This window comes from Lontra canadensis, unplaced genomic scaffold (assembly GCF_010015895.1).
Source record: "Lontra canadensis isolate GAN:19392208 unplaced genomic scaffold, GSC_riverotter_1.0 scaffold60, whole genome shotgun sequence".
NCBI classification, from domain to species: domain Eukaryota; kingdom Metazoa; phylum Chordata; class Mammalia; order Carnivora; family Mustelidae; genus Lontra; species Lontra canadensis.
In genome coordinates this window covers 1,773,715-1,794,849 of record NW_022631054.1, presented here as the reverse complement: position 1 = coordinate 1,794,849, position 21,135 = coordinate 1,773,715, and the positions used below count along the sequence as shown (strand labels likewise).

The following is a 21,135-nucleotide window of genomic DNA, read 5'->3' as shown; positions in this document are numbered from 1 at the left end:
CACTGCCTCTACCTGGAATGTCCTTCCTTCGCTGCCAAGACCATACCTAATGCCTCTTCCAGGAAACTTCTCCGAATTATTCCTTCCCATCATCCCTGAGGCTGTGTGGCACTGGCTGGGGCAGCCGAGTGCAGCCAGGATGAGGGGTGGAGAGGGGTCGAGTGGGGCCAAGTGGGGCAGGGTCCTGGGCCTGTGTCTGTCCCTAGCCACTGTGGGGCTGAGTAGACTGCTCAGAAACTGTTCTGATTAGGCTGGGGGAAGTGTTTTGGACCAGCAGCAGATGAGAAGCAGGCGAAGCAGGCCTTGCTTGGCTCCATAGAAGTGCTGCAGGTCCAAGGGCTGCCACCTGCCTGGCAGAGGCCGGCTTCTCACGTTCCAGCTCCTGGGCCCCATCTGCTCCCTGCAGCTACTCTTCCAGACTCTTCTCTCTCTCAGCTCTGGCTTCACCCACACTGCCCTGGCATCCTCTCCTGGGGAGCCCTTGGGACTTCTATTGAATCATATCCCCAATTTATTGAGCAATTACTATGTGCCAGACACTGAGATAAGTACTCCGTCTGGTTTATCTGACTTAATCCTCGCAGCGGCTCCCTGAGCCGGGTGCTGCGACATCTCCCATTTTATGGGCCAGAACACCGAGGTGCCAGGAGGTGAAGTACCTTGCTCAGGAAATAGCAAGGCTGGGATTTGAACCCAGGCCATCTGTCTCCAGGGTACACTCTCCTCACCAGGGCGCTCGGCTACCTGCTATCTCTTCACTACTAACCTGTGGCTGGCGGCAGGGGCAGGGGTGGAGTGGGGGCTGAATTCCAACCCAGGTCTGCAGGACACTGGCCCCATTCTCCGAGCCATGGTGGTCTGTGCCTGCCTGACCCTGGCAGCCTCACTGTCTGCCTCGGAGCCTGTGGCCGAGGCCAGCAGCTGCCTGCCCCACGATCACAGCTGGATCCGCCTCCCCACCCCAGTCCTGTCTCCTGGTCTGGGCCCGGGTGATTCAGAGTGTCAACACAGGAGCCAGGCAGGCCCCTTGAGTGCGGGGATAGTGACACTGGCTTCCAAGACATGCTCTGCTTGTTGAAAGAGACACGGGCCAGCAAGTGTTACTCACCCAGGAGAGGCGTACGGAAGTGAATTATCATTTTGAGACATAATATAGGTTGTTTATCCTGTGTGGGGCAAGATGTGTTGTGCCTGCTGTCATATATGTAAATGCAAGAGCTATGTACAGGTGCCTTCTGGATGGGTCTGTTTGTATATATGCACGTTTGAGTATGAGAGAGAGAGAGAGAGAGAGCATGATAGAGCGTGTATGTGTGGGAGAGCATTTGAATGATGGGTTTGTGCCTGTGTGATGTGTAAGAGATGTGGATTCCCCAAGTAAGAAACTAGTCCAGGGCAGAAACAGTTCTGCCACGTGGCTCTTGACCCTGGAGGGCCACGTGGGTGGTCTCCACTTGTACAGGGGGCTCCACAAAGCCTTTGGACTTCGGCATGCATGTAAAGTTAGACCTCAGAAGCGGTCAGAAAGCTCGGGGCTGCTGATAGAGGGAGTGAAGAGGGCTCACAGACTTCCTGCGGGGCCTCACACACACAGCGTTTCAGTTTCTTACAGTTGCTATATCCACCATCCTGCATACCTGCAGAAGGTCTGGGAAATAAGGGAAGGACAGTGGCTGCAACGCCTCCCTTCTCTGTTCCTCTTTGGGCCCCTGTCAAATTCTTTTTAGGAAGAGGGCAGCCAACAGTCTAGAGCCTTTGGAATATTGTGTTTCTCCCAGTGGGATGCAAGCCTAAGTGTCTCTTGCCTTAAGAAGAGAGATGGCCATGAGGCATGCTGGGGCTTCCAGGCCCTGGACAGGAAGCCAAGTGCTGGAAATGGGGACCCTGGGGCTCCCTCGTCCACAGGCCGGCACTGGCACATGGCATATTCCCATGGGCATTCCGAGGGGTGCTTGTGCTCAAAGACAGCATTTCCCTGCTAGCCAGCAGGGTACTGGGGACTTAAGACCCAGCCTTGGGGGACGGAGGTTGTGCAAAGCTTGGGGGAGGTTCAAGGGAAAGTAAGACTAAGTATACAGCCTAGTGAAACAGCCCTAGCAAGGGAAGGATGACTTCCCATATGGGCATCCTCACCCAGGGTTACAAGTCCCAGCTGTAGGGCAAGACACCCTGCCAAGCCAGGTCAGGCCTCCCCCTCTTTAAGCTCCTTTGCCAAGATTGGTTCGGGATCCATGACTTCCTGCCTGCTGCTGGGCAGGGGTGAGGGCCCAGGATGACTGGCCTTAGCCAGAAACCTTGGGAAGTCCTAGCCCCCTGGGCCAAGGGTCATTCTGCCCCAGCCAAACAGAAAACATACCCCGCTATAGAAGGCGTCAGAAGAAAGAAAAAGTCCTATGCATTTGCCATTTTATAACATATACTGAGCTCAACAGGAAGTGGTAACTTCACTTCTTTGATAGGAATTGATCCCATTCCTTAAAGCTCCTGACCAGTGGAGCCTGGGAAACCTCAGGCCATCCCAGCTTCCAGAAAAACATAAGTTGGGATTTGCCAAAGGGGAATTATTTTTTTTTTAAAATTCATGTTAACTGGAAAAGTTCTATGTAATTGTCAACTATCACTGCTATTTTCCTCTTATGGTGGTGATGGTTAATAATGTCAATCAAGCAACTGAGGTTTACCTTACCTTAGGATCTAGCAATTCCCAAAGCATATTCCATAGAATGATTCTGGAGTTACTAGGTGATTCTGAGGGAAGAAAATGAGGAGTGGGGAGAGGAGGAGAGATCCTGTAGTTAAATTTTTGGAGATTCTGATTTAAGTAAGGTTCAACAGGTTTCTCTCCTGAAGAACCTCTTGGGTAAACTCGTGAGCATTGGTTTCTGCTAGAAGAGGGAGTTTCTGGAGTATTTTTAAAAATTACTTGACTCACTGGATGCTTTTCTCACAAAATGTATTTCTCATTTTTGTATGGAGCATACATCGGGAAACATTTCGAGGCTCCATTCTGCAGCTAATCACATTTATCCCCAAATTGCGTATTTAGCTGTTCTAACAGTATTTTTGCAGCATTTCCCCAAAAGGCATCAATGATTCTCCATGCATTCTCTCCTCAGACAAGCTGGAGAATCCCTGTGCTCGGCTGTGGGGGGAGGGGTGCCGGGATGCTGAGTGGGGAGCATCAGGGTCTAGGGCTGCAGAGGTCAACAGAGGCTGCCTCATGGAGGACCTTGTGCCAACCTAAAGCTACTCATCAGAAAGGCTGAGGCTTGCCACCAGCTTTTAAAACAGGAAAGGGACATGCTGGGCATAAGAACAGGGGCTGGAGCTTCCCTTAGGGATTGGCTGGGGGAAGGAGTGGGTGGCCCAGCCCATTGCTCTCCTGTAATCCTGCAGAGGATCCTCAAACTCATGAAAGCCCCACCCTGGAAGGCTCTGAACTTCCCCCTCCACAGCCTCCCTTTTTGTTCAGTGCTGTGTTTCCTAAAAGCAGGGTTATCTCTCTCCTTTTCTTCTTCCTCTTTTTCCCAGAGAGATCCCTTGTGCCTCAAGAAGCTGACGTCATTGATGCAGAGGTGACTTGCCTCTGGGCGAGAATGGACAAGTTAAAATACAAGGTGCCCCGTTAAATTTGAATCTCAAATAACAATTTTTTTTTAGTGTAAGTATATCCCAGATGGTGCATGGGGTATACTTATGCTAAAAACCCTTATTTGTGTTTCTCTGAAATTCAAATTTAACTGGGCATCCTTTGTTTTAACCAGCAACTTTATTCAGGGAACTAGGATATTGCCTTTTCAGTGCTGCTTCTAAAGAATGGCTAGTAAAAATGAGGAGACCATGGGGTCTTGTGGTTGCAAAGTGTCAAGGAAAATTCTACCCTGACAGCCCCACCGTGGCTGCTCGTGGGAGAGTGGATGCCTACACAGCCCCAGCTTGTTAGGGTGGGGAGATAGGGTCAATGAGGCTCTGCCTGGGTGTGGGTGGGGGTTGCCCTAAGTCCTGCATAGAGAGGGACAGTGCAGGGACACAGAGCACTGCCTCCATGCTAGGAAAACAGCCTTGAAGCTGGAGAGATCAAGGTTACCACCTGATGAAGGAGACAGCGCTGTGGTCAAGTGGCTTGATTTTCAAGCCCAGCCCTGATCGCAACCAGGAGTGTGACACTGGGTCCGAGTTAGCCCCCCAAAGGAGACCTCCATGGTACCTGTCAAGGGAAAATGAAGTAGAGGAGCCCAGATAAAGTGCTGAGTGGAAATTCTGGCTCAGATTAGACATCCAAATGCTAACAGTTACTGTCATTACAACTGACCCTCTGACTCCTTTCCCCATAGCGGGGCTCACGAATGCCAATCTAACGAGGAGCGTGAGGACTAAGAGAAGTACCGTCCTAACAGGAAGAGGTGGAGTTTGAACATAGGCAAGCCCTTCCCCACAGCCAGCACAGCGCCCCCTGTTTTCAGGGCCAAACTGAAGGGGAAAGGAAATGAGATTTCTCTTGCAGTCCTTGGAGGGCTTTCTGCCTGTGTTTGTCTGGCCCACTTCCTGCTGGTTGCCTCTGTCCAAGACTCCTGCCTGCCTGGCTCACTTTTCTCCCAGCCCCTGCCCATCTTTGATGCCCAGCAAAGAATACTGTACACCTGAGCTAAGTGCCTAACTGAATCGACTGTAGTTCAGGGCTGCCAGACAGTGGCTGGTGGACTGGCTGCCTGTGTTCTCAGTAAAGTTTTATTGGAACATGTGTTGTCTGTGGATGCTTCTGCACTACAGTGGAAAAGTGGAATCACTGAGACAGAGACCATAAGGCAAGGCCCAAAATATTTGCTATCTGGTCCTTTACAGAACACAGTTTGCCAACCCTGCACTAGTTTATTGCCATATATATATGCTAATATATAATGCATATTTTTATATTTATATAATATACATTATATATATATATATGTACATACATAAAATTCATTCAATGCATTCCAATCAGGCATCCTCTTCCTGCCAGGCATTAAGTAAAACACGAGATAAATACAGAATAAGTCATTTCTGCCCCTCAGGGGAGTCCAGCGATGAACACAAACACCTAAAGAAATCCTGAGAAGCAGGCTTAGCTCCATTTGGAAAGCAGGGTGTCATAAATGGACGGCTGAATGAGTTGCAGTGTTGTGTGACAAGTGTAGGAATTGATATGCAGCTAGAATTCCAAAGTTATTCTGTAAATGGGACCCCAAAGCTCCAATCAGGTAAAATGTGGGTTTTGAGGTCACAAAATGACGAAATGACGAGAGGGGCCTCTGAAATTCACGGGCGGGGAGTTCCAGAAATCTGGGAGCCGATCGCCAATGACATTATGCGTGAATTGACCTTCTATCCCAATGTGTTCTCCTGGGATCTTCCAGTTTCTACCAGACACAAAGAGCATCAAGGAAGGTGTCACAGAGAAAGTGACATTGAAGTGTGGCTTTGAAGGATGAGTAGGAGTTTTCCAGATGGAACATTTGAGAGAAGAGTAAGACGTGCTTGGGGAGCCTGTGGTTTAGAATAGCCCTAGTGGAGGGGATGAGATTGGGGGAGCAGGAGGTAAAGCAGAAGTTGTCAGCCAGGGTCACCTCATGGAAGGATGGGGCTGCATGAGTGTAAGCTTTGATTTATCCTAACAGCGATGAGAAAGCTCTCCAGATTTTCTTCTTCTTTCCTTTTATTTATGTTTATTAATCGTTCAAATCATTATTTATTCTTTTGTTAATCATGCAAAAGAGCAGGGGACCTGCAAGGACCGCTGTGCCTGGGTGGCAGGGAAGCCGCTTTTGGCACGTGCACACGTGAACAAGGCAGGGTGAACAAGGCAGGGCTGTGGTAAATGAGCCCTTCTAGAAAGTTCACTCTGTCATCCGTGGGGACAGTGCCTCGGAGGGGGCAACACCAACAACGAGATCAGAGTGGGGTGTGGAAGTCCAGGGGAGAGGTGAGGGGGACTATCAAAGGAGATGCAAGGCTAGGGCAAGTGTGATTTATGGAGTGCAGCACAGTCCAGGGGAGAGGTCAGGCTTGCTGCCCCCAGAAGTCAAAATCCGGTCACAAGAGAGGCCCCGGAGATTGAACAGTTCAGAGCTCAGAGGGATAACCCCACAGGGTTAATAGGATAGCTGACACAAAATAGGTTGCCGTGAGTGGTTGTCAATCCCAGTTCTGCTTTGCAGACCCCTGGACGAGCCCAGGCTCTGCCTCTGAAATTCTGAGTCGGGAAGTTGTGGGACAGGCATTAGTAGCTTTATAGAATTCCCCACATGCCCCTGATGCAGAAGGTGGCAAAAACCACACACCTGAGCCAAGCAAGCACATTCACCGTGGGGAGTTTATGCGCGGCACTGGTTGGGAAGATGTGTGACAGGACAGGGCCCTATGAACCGGGGTTGGGGGGGCAGTGTACCCCATCAGAGGCCCTGGTGCCCCCTGTATTTGTTTGACTGACAGGCGGCAGGAAACATGTGGGGCCAAGTGAGTGGCTGACTTGCCTGGTGGACACCCCAGGACATCCCCCAGGGAAAATGAGGGTGAGGACCCTACGAGGAGGGTTCAGGATACACGCGCCACTCCATGGCGGAGTGACTCAAGGTCGGGTGCTCAAGTGCAAACAGAACCTAGTGCAGCCGCAAAGTAGGGGTTTAGGAGCCCGGCATTGCCTTGGAAACCCAGCCTTACCCCTCAAGGACCATCTGTCCTTGAGTAAATGTCCCAGCCTCTCTGGTAGGCATGCTCCTCTTAACAAGGGAGGATAATGGCATCTCTGGCAATGGGTTGTTGAAAGGATTAAATAAGATCATTAAGTCATTTGATCAGCTTTTATCAAAGTATTGTTATACACGAGGTGGAATGTTATACACGAGGTGGAATTGGTACACGGAAGTGAACAAAATAGACTAAAACCTGTCTGTCTTTATGGAGCTTACATTGTAGCAGGGTGACATGAAGAATAGCAAATGTATCAAACATATAATATGTCAGATGGGAGGAGTGGAAGTGGAGGCAGCAAGTGGAGACAATTCTTTGGGGATGGAAATATATACAAAGCACTTGGCACTGGGGCTAGCACGTAGTAAGTGTGCAATAAATTATGTTTACAAGGCCAAACAGCTAAAAGTAAGGGAGTTATAAAGAATAACTTTATAAAATTAAAGGTCATGTGTGTGATGCAGAAGTACCTAGCTCGGAGTAGTTACTTGGAAGAGAAAGGTTTTTATTCCTCCCTCTCCTGACCATGCCCACTACCCCTCAGTGTCATACACACACAGACACACACACACACCAAACACCATCTCCTCTTTCCATGTTGAGGGTTTTGGGAAATGTAATCCTTCCCTCTGAATCCTTTTTCCCAGCCATCTTGCCATTTAGTATCAACCGTCTGGCCATGGAGATGAAACAAGTTGCTTGATGGAAGATAAGAAATCAAAACATACGGAGGGTGCTTGTCCAGAGAGCATAAATGACTCTTCATTATAATATGGGAACTAAAGTCTCAAATTAAAAATAAAAGAAGGCACGATGTAGCTTTTGCTGCACTCCAACCACAGAGGAGATTCATTGTCATACAATCACTGAGAATATTATGTTGATTGGCAAGAACCAGGCTTTGAAGAAGGGACAAAACTCCCCACAGCTAATCTACAATGGAATTGTTCAATGTCAGGCACAGCTTTAATAATATTGTTCTGAGGTATGTTGGATGTAAATATCCCACTCTTCATTTTGTAAGCAATCAAAGGGAAGTTTTATAGATGGGCGAGCATGAATAGCTAAAATAGCTGTGCCAAAAAACACACGGGCAAAATCAAAAAAATCAAAGAATGCCACACCTCAAAAGGCTTGCTTTGTGGCTTCTCTCCGATCTCCTCTGTCCAGCAAGTTGCACATCAGACACATTACAAAAGCCCTCGCTTTAAATGTTGCCCTTGACATTATTTAAAAAAAAAAATACAAGGTTAGTAAATCAGACTGGAGGGGAAAAAAAAAAAACCACACAGACCATTAAATCTGGACAATCAGGTAATCACCCTTCATCTTGTCGCAGCACCTACAATGATGGAGGGAGGGAGGGAACTCTGGTTGATTAAGCACCTACTGTGTGCTGGGTGCTGTCTCTGTTGGAACCAGTATCACAGTCCAATTAAGAGTGCTGAACAATGGAGCCAGAAAGACTGAGATTCACAACCTAGCTCTGCCACTTTCTAGCTCTGTAGCCTGGAGGAAGTTGCCAAAACTCTCTGTGCCTCAGTTTTTTCCTCTGTAAAATGAGGACAACAGGTATCCATTGGATTGTTTTTAGGATTAAGTAAAATTAATTTGTAGCCCGGGCCCTAAAACCTACCCGTTACTCAAGAGTGGATATTACAGAGCTAATTTTACTTAATGTGCACAACAGTGCTACTACAGGTTGAATGGTGTCCCCAAAAAGATATACTGAAGTTGTAACCCCCAGTAGCTGTGAATCTGATCTTACTGGAAGTAGGATCTTTGCTGATGATGAAGTTCAGATGAGCCCATTAGCGTGTGTCTTAATCTCAATCCAAAATGATTAGTGTCCCTATAAAAAGGTGAAATTTACATACAGAGACACAGAGAAATAATGCCACTTGAAGATAGGGGATGGGAGTGGTGTGCCTTTAAGCCAAGGAATGCTAAAGATTGCCAGAAAGCCACCAAAAGCTAGGAAGAGACAAGAAAAATTTCCCTTACAAGTTTCAAAAAAGGATGCGTTCCTGCTGACACCTTGATTTTGGACTTCTAAACCTGCATATTATGAGACAATAAGTATCTGTTGTTGTTTTTTTTCTAAGCCACCCAGTTTGTGGTATATTATTACAGCCTTAGGAAACTAATACAATACCCATCATGGGAAGAAACAGTATCCTTATTTTTAGATGAAGAATTGAAAGCCAGAGGTGACAATTCTAGCTTAAGATCACTCAGCTAGTGGTTGCGCTGAGATCTGGAATCCACACCTCTCTGAGCCCGATATCTGCCTCCATCTCTGGCCACTATGAGGCCCCTTAGGAGCAGAGCTCAAGATTAAAAAAAGGAGGTGTCATTGGGACTGAGCCCCCATTCATCACACCCAAGTCCCAGCCGAGGGGCCGGGTCAGAGTGGCCTGATTATGAACAGCTCATTAAGCAAAGAGCAGTGAGTGTTTGAGAGTGACTTTTTAAAAAGAATCGACTTTTATTTATAGTGACGTTCCAGTCATTAATTTCGAAGGAAGAAAGCCCAAAGCAGAAGCAGTTTCATTAAAAATTTGACATTAGTAATTTAATTAAATTGGGTCTTTGCATCTCGTTGCGGAAAATGAAACGTTAGTTCTACACCAGTTCTCAGCCCATTTCCCCTGGTTTGCGCCCTCCCCTCACCTTAGCTTGCTTTTTTCTCCAAATGTTTACCTGACCTGCCCCTCCACCTCCCGACACTCACAAACACACACACATCACAGTCACTGCCTCCTCTGCAAGCCAGTAGTGTGAGCTCATGGGAAACGTCAAGGAAGCCAATAGTGTGGGACCATAGGAAATGCCAAGATAGCCAGCAGCGTGGGATCATGTGAATTTCCAAGATGGCCAGTAGTGTAGGATCATGGGAAATTCTGAGGTAGACAGTAGTGTGGGGTTATGGGAAACACTAAGGTAGCCAGCAGCATGGGATCATGGGAAGTTCCAAGGTGTCCAGCAGTGTGAGATCATGGGAAATGCTAAGCTGGGCCAGTGGGCAGGGTGATAGCGGTAATCCCTTCATCTGAGTCATCACACCCTTAGAGATAGAGCATGTGCACAGAGAGTTCTTCAGTCTTTAAGATAACTCACAAAAACTTCAGCCTCTCGAGGGCTGGGACCCTCATTGTCTAGTTCACTGCTAATTCCCAGCATAGTAGGCCCACAATAAATTTGTATTACATGAAGGAATTAATTGTATTACATGAATTAATTCCTTCATGTAATACAAATTTATTGTGGGCCTACATGAATGAGTAACTTCCCCAAACAACTAATTAATGAACACAGAATTAAGTCCCTGCAAGTGCCAGGCATTGTGTTAGGGCTCCCAGGATAAACCTATGGGCCAGACCAGGCCCCTGACCTTCAGGTCCTAGGACTCAGTGGAATCGTGTGGCAACCATTTTCTGAGCACCTACTATGTGCCGGGCACTGTGTCAGCCAGCCATGCATCATTTATTGTCGGTAACCCCCTCCACCACTAGGTAGTGTTCTCCTTTCTCAGTTGAGGAAATCAAGGCTTAGAGAGGTCACATGAGTCAAGGCCACAGAATAAGACAGAGAACAGTGCCTGGTTGCAGAACCAGATCAAGTCTGCCACTTCTCTCTACACCATGCTTTCTCTTCCTGGAAGGGGAGAATAGGAAGAGGGAGGGAAAGCCTTCTTTCTGAGGGTTCTAAGATCATCAGTGTTGGTAGAGAGGGTCCTGGAAGACGGCAGCATGGTCAGGAAGAGGGTATGGCAAGGGCCCGGGAAACCCTCTAGGATTCAGGGTGGCCACCTCCATTTCTTCATCCTTACTCCTCATCCTGGCCACCATGGCCCTCTTATTTCAGGCTTCTTGAGCCCCTAGGTGGTCTCTGGCCTCCAGCCACTTGTGCATGATATTTCCTTTTCCTGGGACACTCTTTAGCCTGGCTAATTCTTACTAATCTCTCAGAATTCAGCATAGATGTCACCTCTGCCAGGAAGCCATCTCGGACTGCCCTAAATTGGGTTTGGTCCCCTACCTGGTCTCTATCCTTTCAGAACATTTAACATACCTTTAATTGTGCACATCTCTCACGAAGTGTGCTCGGATTCACGTGTGTCATATTCACATGTCTGCCAGGCTCTCTCCTAAGCACTTTGCATATCTTTGTTAATTTAATTTTCCCAAATACCCATTGAGGGAGGAAAGTACTGTTGTGATCCCTGTCTTGCAAACGAGGAGGCTGGGGCACAGGGGACTTAAGGGACTTGCTTGGGGTCCCAGAGGTAGTAAGCCATCTGTCCAAGATGCATACCCAAGTTCTTGCGTCTGTACTCCCCACCACCCTGCTCTATAGCCTCTCAGTGATGCCTCAGTGAGCCATCACTTAGGTGATGGACGTATACTTGGATGATGCTCTGGACATGTCCGTGAGCCCTTGTCACTGCCCTATGGGGACATCTTGAATGGGTAGGTCTGACCCTCAGGGCACAGGCAGTTCTAACTCTGGGGAGATAGGCAGAGGGTTGGGGGAGCAGGATTGGGTTGAACAACTGACTCAGGCAGAGGAGCTGCTCCCACCCTCCCTGGAGATTGGCTGGTACCCTCCCCAATTTCCTCGGGATAATGAGAGCCCACTTGTAGCTGGCCGTGATGGCTTGGCTTGGGTCACACCCTGTATGTTGTAATCCCCAGCTCCCCCTTTAAGTGGGTCATTCGGATCTGAACTGAGGTTCTTGTCTTCCCACTTCACTGCCTGTTCCAACACCAACAGCCCCTTCAACTCTCCCTAACCTGCTGGGCCAAAGGGCCCCTCCTGCGGCCAGGACAGACACACATGAAAGGAGGGACCCTGGGTTTAATGAGCGCCTACTCCACGCCATGCTCTGCACCCCTTCCCTGGTTGTGAGGAGTGTGGAGTGTGAAATCAGGGCAACCACACCCAAGAGATTAAAGTGATTTTTCCCTGGAGAATCTCGAGTGATGGGATTGACGTAAGCCATGTCCATGGTTGCTCGGGAGAAAAGGCAGGAAACCTGGATGTCCGGTCATAAACTGCAAGTGAGGCTCCTCCTTAATGCAGGGCCACCATGAGTACTCAGAGACTAGGCAGCCTCGAGATGGCCTGCCCATCTACCCGGGAAATGAGACCCGGGGAGGTGACTTGTCTGGGCAGGCACTGCGTGGAAATGGGCTTTGTGGCTGAAGCCTCGCTCACCGGTGACGTGTCTCCCTCTCTCACAGTGCTCCCCAGTCACACGTGTGGGAACCCCGGGCGGCTGCCCAACGGCATCCAGCAGGGCTCAACCTTCAACCTTGGGGACAAGGTCCGCTACAGCTGCAACCCCGGCTTCTTCCTGGAGGGCCACGCTGTGCTCACCTGCCACGCTAGCTCCGAGAACAGCGCCACGTGGGACTTCCCCCTGCCCTCCTGCAGAGGTAGGCGGCCAGAGAGGGTCTGAGGAGTGGGCAGTAACTGGAGGGGATGCTGGAGCTTCTAGTGGGACCTGGTCTTTGGCGGGGAGGGGAAGCTACACCTTCCACTCCAGCCACGTTAGGGGTGCCTGCTATGGGGAACGCATGTCTAGAGATCACTGAGTATCCTAGGGTACCCAGCTATTCCAGAGGCCTCTCAGCCTCACTGACTTTCCAGCCCTCAGGTGTTCCTCTCCTCGATCCCTTTCCCCCACATCAACAACCTCATTATTATTTTTTTTAAGATTTTATTTATTTGACAGAGAGATGGCAGGAAAGGGAATACATGCCAGGTGGAGATGGGGAGGGAGAAGCAGGCTTCCTGCTGAGCAGGGAGCCCAATGTGGGACTCGATCCCAGGACCCTGGGATCATGACCTAAGCCGAAGGCGGATGCTTAATGACTGAGCCACCCAGGCAGCCCAACAAACTTATTTTTAACCAATCTGCCCTCCTGTCTAGAAGAAACATGGTTTCTTTTTGTTACGGAATATCTGTGTGCAAGTGTCTTCCCCAGCTGCTTCCCTTCCTTCCAACCACCCTGGCCATTCTGCTTTTCCCTCGCCTATAAATTTCCTATAAATTCAGCCTCTCTCCCTGTTCCATGGAGTCCTCCTCTCAGCCTCCAAATATGCTCAAAACCTCTTTACCCAAACAGCCCTCCCACCCCCAAAACACGCTGCCTTAGCCTCCCAGCTAAGATGACCAACTTATCCTGGTTTTCCTGGGATTTTCCCATTTTTAGTTCTGAAATTCTCTCATCCTGAAAACACCCTCAGCCCCAGGCAAAGCAGGATGATGGGTGACCCTCTTCCCAGCCTATTTCTTATTGTCCCTCCAGTCCGTAATAACTGAGTTTACTTCTAGGCTAATTTCCCATGCCTCTAATCTGATGATAAAAATAACACATGATCATTTTTAAATGATCTTAGAAAATTCAGAGAAAGAGTAAAGAAGAAAGAAAATTTACTCATTTTAACAATGATTTTCATGTATTTCCTTCCTATTTTCTAATCCATACTGCATTATGCATATATTATGAATATGTGTATAGTTGAGATTATTGTGCATGTAGATTTTTTAAGGCACCTCTTAAAGGCTGTGACATTGTACTATTGTGTTTCCCCAGGCCACCAGAAATGCCTGGCATCTCGAAAGCTCCATCTAGCCTTGTCTCTGCCCACCCTGACTGCCACCAACCTCCCACTTACTCCTCTGCAGACCGGCCTTTGGCCCCAATATTCTGCATCATGTTGTCAAATCAGATGGGAATTGTTTTGGCCCTTATATTTCTTGACCTCTCAACAGCCTTTTGCACTACTGACCACTCTTTTCTTCTCGAAACTCTCATCTTTAAATTGTGCAAATCCCAGAACACTCCACTATAGGTCTGAAGGGAGGGGGGGTCGTTTCAAGGAGTTGAGAAATGATTGGAACACACAGCTCTCCTTGGGTTCAAGTTTTGTCTTTCTCTTGGAGGCAGATTTTCTGTAAATACTGTCCAAAGACTAGCTTGGGGAGACGGGCTCCCCTTTCCCGCCATATGCACACACCCTTTGTACTATCTTCACCAGGGGTGGAAAATCCTTGGCATATGTCTCTTCCCTTGTTCCCACGCCAGTGGCAGACATAATTAATTGATCACAGCACCCTTTGTTGAGCCCACACACGGCTATGAATTCCTCCCCAACAGACAAGCCACAACCAGTTGGCGTGAATCGCCCCCTGACCCCATATTTGTTTACTCTTCCTCGACCATGTTGGTCCTTCTTGGTGGAACCCAAGGAAACAAGAGTCTCCCTCCTTACCTTCCTAAGGGCTCCTCTCAGGCCCCATTTCTAACTTGGGATGTGCCTCTTGTCACATGCTTGCTATCAGGAATGACCAACCCCATGAGGGGAGACCTTGGCCCTTCCACACAGGTGTGTCACCCTGTGGACCAAACAAGGCCGAAAACTGCTGTCTCCACTCCTCTTAGAGAATACCTACCCACCCCCGGCCTAGAGGATATCCAAGCTGAACACTCTGACCTTCCTGGGAAAGGTGTCAGAGTTGGGACGTGATACTAGAATATGAAACCAGGTAGTATATGAAATCAAGTATTTAAGTTATGAAATAAGACCCACCCTTCTCCTTCCTCTTGTAGCACTCTAAATGCCAGGCTCTTTCAAGATGGAACTAGAAAACAGTGGCAGCCCAAGTGTGGGTTGTCCCCACCCCCTGAACTGCGCCATATAATCCACATCAGCACCCACCCCAATAGGGTAGAAATCCTCTTCTCTGATTGTCATCAGCTTGAGCCTCCTCTGAACCTGGATCTCACATGCCCCGTCTCCCTGGGTTCTACTCTTCGAGCTGAGGTTGGGAACTTGGCCCATTGGTCTTCAGTCTCTCCCTGTCCCCAGGGGGAAAATAAAACAAAACAGAAAGCAAAACCCACTAACAAAGGTGTTTGCAGGCAAGCAGAGCAGCTCTTTGTTGAAGGTGTTGATGGCAACAGAGGGAGTTTGCGGCTCAGCAATGCGAATGGCCGAGAATGACAGTCTGAGTCATCAGGAACCTCCAAAGCTTTCAGCCCTGTTCTCTAGAAGCTTGTCCTTGGCTTCTGTCTTGGCAGGCTCAGGCTCCCCTGGGGCTATGCATCACACCCTCTCTTCTTTCTCCATCCTCCTTCACTTGGCCCCTCTTGACTTTGACCCTGCAGGGGGAATTGCATAGACCGCTTAGGCACAAGAGCCCCATTGCCTCTTGGCTTTGCCCTCTCCTTCCAGGCTAATGGGTCCCTTCCCAGGGTGGTATTGTCCTGAACAGAGCCACCTCACAAGAAACTTGACTGGCTGTGAAAGTGCCTTTTTTATTAATCCACCAGTAAAAGATGCATGCTGAAGGCTATCCCCTGGAGGTCTTCTTTGGTTGGGTGGGCTCACGGCCCCCCAGTCTCAAGCCTGCACGTCCAGGTGTGGGAGCAGGGCCGGGGGGTGCGGAGTGGGCTGGGGTGATGGTGCTTCCCAGCAGTAGTTTCACAACCCAGCAGTGGTTCATGGGCATGGGCATGGCTTTTCTGGGGCACGACTCTTTCCCTGTCCTCTCTCCTTCCTCTTTTAGCCTCTCAGATGATGACGATCTTCCCCGCCTCTCCCCAGCCTTTCCTTTAATCCCAAAGGGCCTAGCATGGCCTCACCTCTAGGGACATCTTGCATCTCTTGGGATTTCTCATCCACTACATGCCTTCTAATTGTCACTTGGAGATGACTCTCCAGTGTCTGTCTCTTAGCCTACTCTCTATCCCACGTTGCAGGTCCCCATGGGTATCAGATTCTACCAAACCTTTCCCGGGTGTGTGCCTCAAATGGCACATCCAAAATCTAATCCTTTCTGTCTTCCCAAACCTGCTGTTTGTGTGTCTCCCGCAGCTCAGTGAAGTGTCACCATCCAGGGTGACCAAGCCAGACACCCCATTGGCATCTTACAGCCCTCGCCCTCCTTGCCCCCAACACCATCAGCCCCCATGTCCTGTTGCATCTCTCTGCACCTGTCCTCGCCTCCAAGCCTCTGCCCCTGCTCAGGGGCTCTGGCTAGGGACAGTCCGGACTGCCTCATATCCCATCTCACCTGTCCCACTGCAAAACAACCCTCCCAGGTCCCCCACCCTGCCCCAACATGACCCAATCCATTCTCCACTGCTGGAGTGACCTTCTAAGCCACAGACCTGACAGAATCACTTGTTACTTAGAAGGCAGCCAGTGGCTCTTCCTCCCTGATGGGGTCAAGTTCGGATTCTTTAGCATGGAAAAGGTCCTTCCAGAAAGAGTCCTACCTAGGCTGATCTTTCTAAGTTTTTTCTCAGTAGCTTCTAATTTTGCTACACCAGAGAAGGTCCTCTTCTGGAACACACCAGGGAAGCCAGCCAAGGATGTCAAGTGTGGCTTCCAGAAAGGCTTCGAGTCCTGGAGGCTCCTTGGTGTCTTCGGGGGCTGAGATGTGTCTTCACTCATGCCTGGGGGAGGACAGATGGCTCTACCACTCTCTGAGCCCCAGCGCCTCCCCCATTCTGTGGGCTTCGGGTCCATTTCTGGTTCCTAGTTCACCATAAGCTGCAAGAACAGTCTGAGACGTGTCCTCAATAATGTCAGTGATTTTCCAAGCTGCACCTCCTCAGGAGGCCAGGCCGTACAGGAGCTGAGGGGGTTGGTTCATCAGGCGTCCCACGATGCCAGGAGTCGTGGTCACGCCAGAGCTAACGGTTCGTACTCAGGAAGGATTAAAGCCTTTGGCCTTTATTCCTCTTGTGTAGAATTCTCAAGGGCTAGCATCTGTGAGTGGATAAACCTTGTCCACTGGGCAGTGGTCCGTAAATATTTGCTGAATGAGCGGATGGCTGGATGGGTCTAATTCACCACCAGAACTGTGTAGGGATACGAGCCCAAAAGGCAAATTGCTGGCCTGGGTTAACCCACTTGCCCAGCAGTGCTGAGTGATGCAGAGTCTGAGGCCGAGGCTTCCTGGAGCAGGCTGGAGGGCCAGAAATGCCACATGCCTGGCTGAAAGTTAGACTCAGCCTAGGGATGTAGCCCAAACTAAGGGGGAGTAAGGACCCACTAGGATATTAGGGGGCAGAACAGGTGCAAGGCTGACCTCCAAGGAGGCCCATCCCAAGGCTGCTGGCCCTCTGAGGCTTGGTCTAGCTGGCAAAGGGAAAGAGGCAGGGCCTGTGACCTCCCTTTGCTTTATGTCCTTCTGGGCACCTTGTCAAAGGCAGAGGTCCCTGGGAGGTTCTGAGCTTTGTGGAACCTCTTTGAATCACAAGAAGGAAGACCATGTCGGTTTCAGCAAATGGCCTCTGAATTAGGATGGGCATGGGCCCTGGAGCAAAGAAGGCCGCCTGGAGAAGGAATGGGGTTCGGATGTGCTGGGAGCTGGGGGACAGGTGGAGAGAAAGCATCTAGAGCAAGTAATGCTTGGCCTCTGAGGTTTGAGCCAAACACTGCTGGCTGTCCCCTGACTTGGGGAATGGAGCATTGGTCTGCGGAAGCTTGGGCTGCAATTGTCCAGCTGCATTCCCGATTTTCTAGCCCCAGGGAGAGGGATCTGGGGAAGATGAGACAGAAGCAGTGTGCTATGGAAAGAGCATGGAGTCAGAAGCGTCCAAGTCAGCCCTCTCCATTCCGTGCCAGCTCAGAGCTGCAGGTCACTGGAGTGCTATTAAGCCTCCTCTCATTTTCATGTGGAGAACACGAGCAGTGGGCTAAGTCGCTTACTCATTCATTCACTCCAGATTCAGCAACTTCATGAGGGCCTACCACGTGCTAGACAGTTAGTAACTCAATCCTTATCTATCGACTGCCGATTTTTGTTGGACATTTGTTATTCTAGATACAGAGAATTCCCATGATGAAAAGTCAGACCAGGCGCCATGAGATCATGGAGTATTTATTTGATTTTAGCAGCTGGGAGGCAGAACACAGATAAAAATCAAATACACAAATTTCAGATCACGAGGAAAATGAAGCGGATCATGATAAGAAGGCCACTCGAGATGGAGCCCTCAAGAGCGGTCCCCTCTGAGCAGATGATACCTGAATTACTATGTGAAGACCCTGGGAAGGGCATTCACAGCAAAAGGAACAGCAGGTGCAAAGGCCCGGAGGAAGGAGAGAGTTTGACATGTTGCAGAAGGAGAAACCAGGCCTGTGTGGCAAAGTAGAATGAGGGGAAGGAGTTGGGGGAGAGGAGTTGCTGTGATGAAGTAGGACAAGAAGTTGGGGTGTGGTTCTAAGTTCAGAAAGGAGCCAGAGAAGAATTTTAAACACAGGTGTGGTGCAGCTGAACTTAAGTTCATCCTGAGAGCTAGAATGAGAGGGACTATAGCCGGCAAGAGGTGCAGCCAGGAAGACCTGTCAGGAGGCAGCTACCATAGGCAAGCAGGCTGGAGACTCTGCCTTTGGGTCACAGGTGACCATGGAAGAGATGGAGGGACCGTGGTTTGGTGGCACAGCCAACAGCCCTGCTGATGGATTGCATGTAGGTGCGGATGGAACAGAGGGTCAAGGTTGACTCCTAAGCTTGAGAGCTGGCAGGCTGGGGGTGTTGCTACCCGAGATGGGGATGACTAGCACAGGGATTTGGAAGCATGTGCCCTGAGGGGGATCAAGAGAGCTCATTTCATCCAGATAAAGTCTGAGATGCCCATGAGACATCTACGGGGGAGGGGGTTTTTAACTCTGTGGCTGGGGAAGTTCTGAGCTAGGAAGAGATGAGGGGAGGGATACGAGACCCTATGTTGACACCATGGGTGGCAGAGAGGGTCTGAGAACTGCATGTTGGGCCCCTTTATGCTGATCACACTACACAACATACAGAAAGTACCAAATATCCTGCCAACCAGTGTGCACCTTGAGTGATTCTGGAATGCACCATGGCTTCCAGATACTGTTCCTAACCACAAGGTTCTTCTCCTCCCATTAGGGTCACCAGTCCTTCTCCAATCACCTTTGCCATCACTGTTACTATAGTAGAACTATAGTAGAATGTGTTCCAGAGTCCAGTCACCTGGATTCAAATCCTGGCCTTGCGATGCCTACCCACTAGCTGAGCAACCTTGGGCTAGTTACTCCACCTCTCTGTGCCTTGGTTTGCTCACCTATAAATAATACCAACAACAGTGAGTAACTCACAAGGGGGAAGCAGGGTTCAAGTTGATCAACGCTGTGTGTGCAGCAGAGGGCCTTATTCATAGCGCTGACACAGGGAGAGTGAGCTGCTGTGATTCGAACTGCCACCACACTGCAGACTGGCATTCAGGGAGCTCCATCTGTCCTCCAGGCCCTGCTCTGCCTCTTGCAAGCCTCAGCGAATCCCCACAGGGGCCCCAGGAGGTCAGAGCTTGCTCTCCCCTGGTGCACATGAGGGAACTGAGGTGCGGAGAGGTGAGGCACCTTGCCTGCGGTCGCACGGCTCGAGGGCAGTGGACCCAGGATTCTAGCCAAGGCCACACATCTACCAGCCATGATCTTAACCTCCACTGTCAGCTGCAGACAAGCACAATGGCCTGTGACGCCTGGCAGGAGAATCGTGGTAACACTGTTGCTTTCAGAGCTCCAGCTTGGTGGCTCAGGGCCTGAGAGCTTGATCCTCTCCCAGGGGCATCCCCTGATGGGTCCACTAAGCCAGGCACTGCCCAGTCTCCTGTGTTCCCCCGGGACCTTCCTCTCTAGACTGTCCCAGGAGCTCCAGTAGAGAAGCCTCAGGGAAGGGGCCCAAGGTGGTTCTGCTGGGCAAATGTCTCTTCAGTGTGGGGCGGGAGGAGCCAGCATCTGTGGGGGCTGCTTCTATTCTTTAGGGGAAGCCTGACCCAAGACTCACCTACTTCCACCCGAGTACAGGAGCTGGCCTGCACTTTGCAGGCAGCTCAAAGCCCCCACCTCGGGCCACTCAGGCAGAGGGGAGGAGGAGCAGGAGGAGCTTCTCATACTTGGAAAAACCCCTCTCCAGGGCCTGCTGCTTCCAGGGGCTCCTCTAGCCCGTGTCTGGTGCAGCATTGGAAATAGGTGCATAACGGCATGGCTCTGGAGTCAGAGTGATCTGGGTTCAAGTCTGACTCTAACAGTAGCCATGTGACTGTGGGCAAGTTTCAAAAACCACTGAGTCATTGTGGCGCCTAGGTGGCTCAGTTGTTGGGCATCTGCCTTTGGCTCAGGTCATAATCCCCAGGGTCCGAGGATCGAGCCCCACAGGAGCTCCCTGCTCTCAGGGATACTGCTTCTCCCTCTCCCTCTACCTGCAGTTCTGCTTGCTTGTTCGCTCGCTCTCTCTCTCTTTCTTTCTGTCAAATAAATAAATGAATAAATCTTAAAAACAAAACAAAACAAAACAAACAAAAAAAAACCAAGTCAGGGTGCCTGGGTAGCTCAGTTGGTTAAGCGTCTCCCTTCAGCTCAGGTTGTGATCCCAAGGTCGTGGGATCGAGCCCCACATAAGGGCCCCCTACTCAGTAGGGAGACTTCTCCCACTGCCTGCCACTCCCCTGGCACATGCTCTCTCTGTCAAAATAAATAAATAATTAAATAAATAAGATCTTTTAAAAATAAATAAAAACCACTGAGCCTCAGTTTCCTTATCTGTAAAATGTAGATGATATTATACCTATTTCTTCAAGCAGTTTGAGGATTAAACAAAAAAGTATCAGCAAAGCATTTAGCACAATGCCTGGCCTCTACTCGAAGCTCAGCAGAGTTACGTAACTGAATACCATGTCCCACCTGTATTCTTCTCCCCAGAAGGATGCCTTGGGGGACCATATCCATGGATGGCATCTGGCGTTGGGGAGGAGCAGAAATACCGATGCTCTCAGGCAACTGCAATTTCTTAATTTCAAGAAAGGGTATCTTTGATCAAGCCAAGGATAAAGGGGCAGAATCCTGAACCCCCAGAAGAGGTGACTGATGAGGCTGAGCAGGTCCCTGGAGCCCCTGGGGCCCCTGAGCTGTATAGCACAAGGAAAAGGGGGGACATCGAGGCCTTGGAGAATTCACACCCTGGCTTCTGCCTCATACTTGAGTTGTCGGGTGGCAGCTTCTCCCCCAGGGCCGATGGGGATTTTTGTTGCCTCAGAGACAGAGTAGCCTGGGGAATGAGGACATGGATAGAAGCCCAGAGCTAAGTGTCCCCAAACTTACAGGCATCCAAGATTTGGCACTGGCAATGGCCTGAAATGTAAGGAAGGGAGGAGTAGGATGGTTCCCCCGTCCCTGCCTGAAATTTGTGAGTCACTGGAGACTTAACAGACATCCAAGGGGACTGAGGGGTAGTTCTCTCAAATTAGAGTTAATTGAAGAAATTTCGGTGTAGCTTTAAGTCGATCATAAATAAAGTCATAAACTTGGAAGGGCAACGCTCGGCATCACATACCTGCACCTTGGAATATACAGGACTTA

General features: G+C 49.8%; 1 protein-coding gene across 1 annotated transcript in view; it reads left to right on the top strand.

Annotated features, from left to right (window-relative positions):
• Window positions 1-21,135, top strand: part of CSMD2 (CUB and Sushi multiple domains 2) — a 593,647-nt gene that overhangs the window by 181,551 nt on the left and 390,961 nt on the right. Inside the window, exon 4 of the mRNA XM_032877161.1 lies at window positions 11,973-12,167. Coding sequence (XP_032733052.1) covers window positions 11,973-12,167 — 195 coding nt within the window. The remainder of the gene's footprint in view (window positions 1-11,972; window positions 12,168-21,135) is intronic.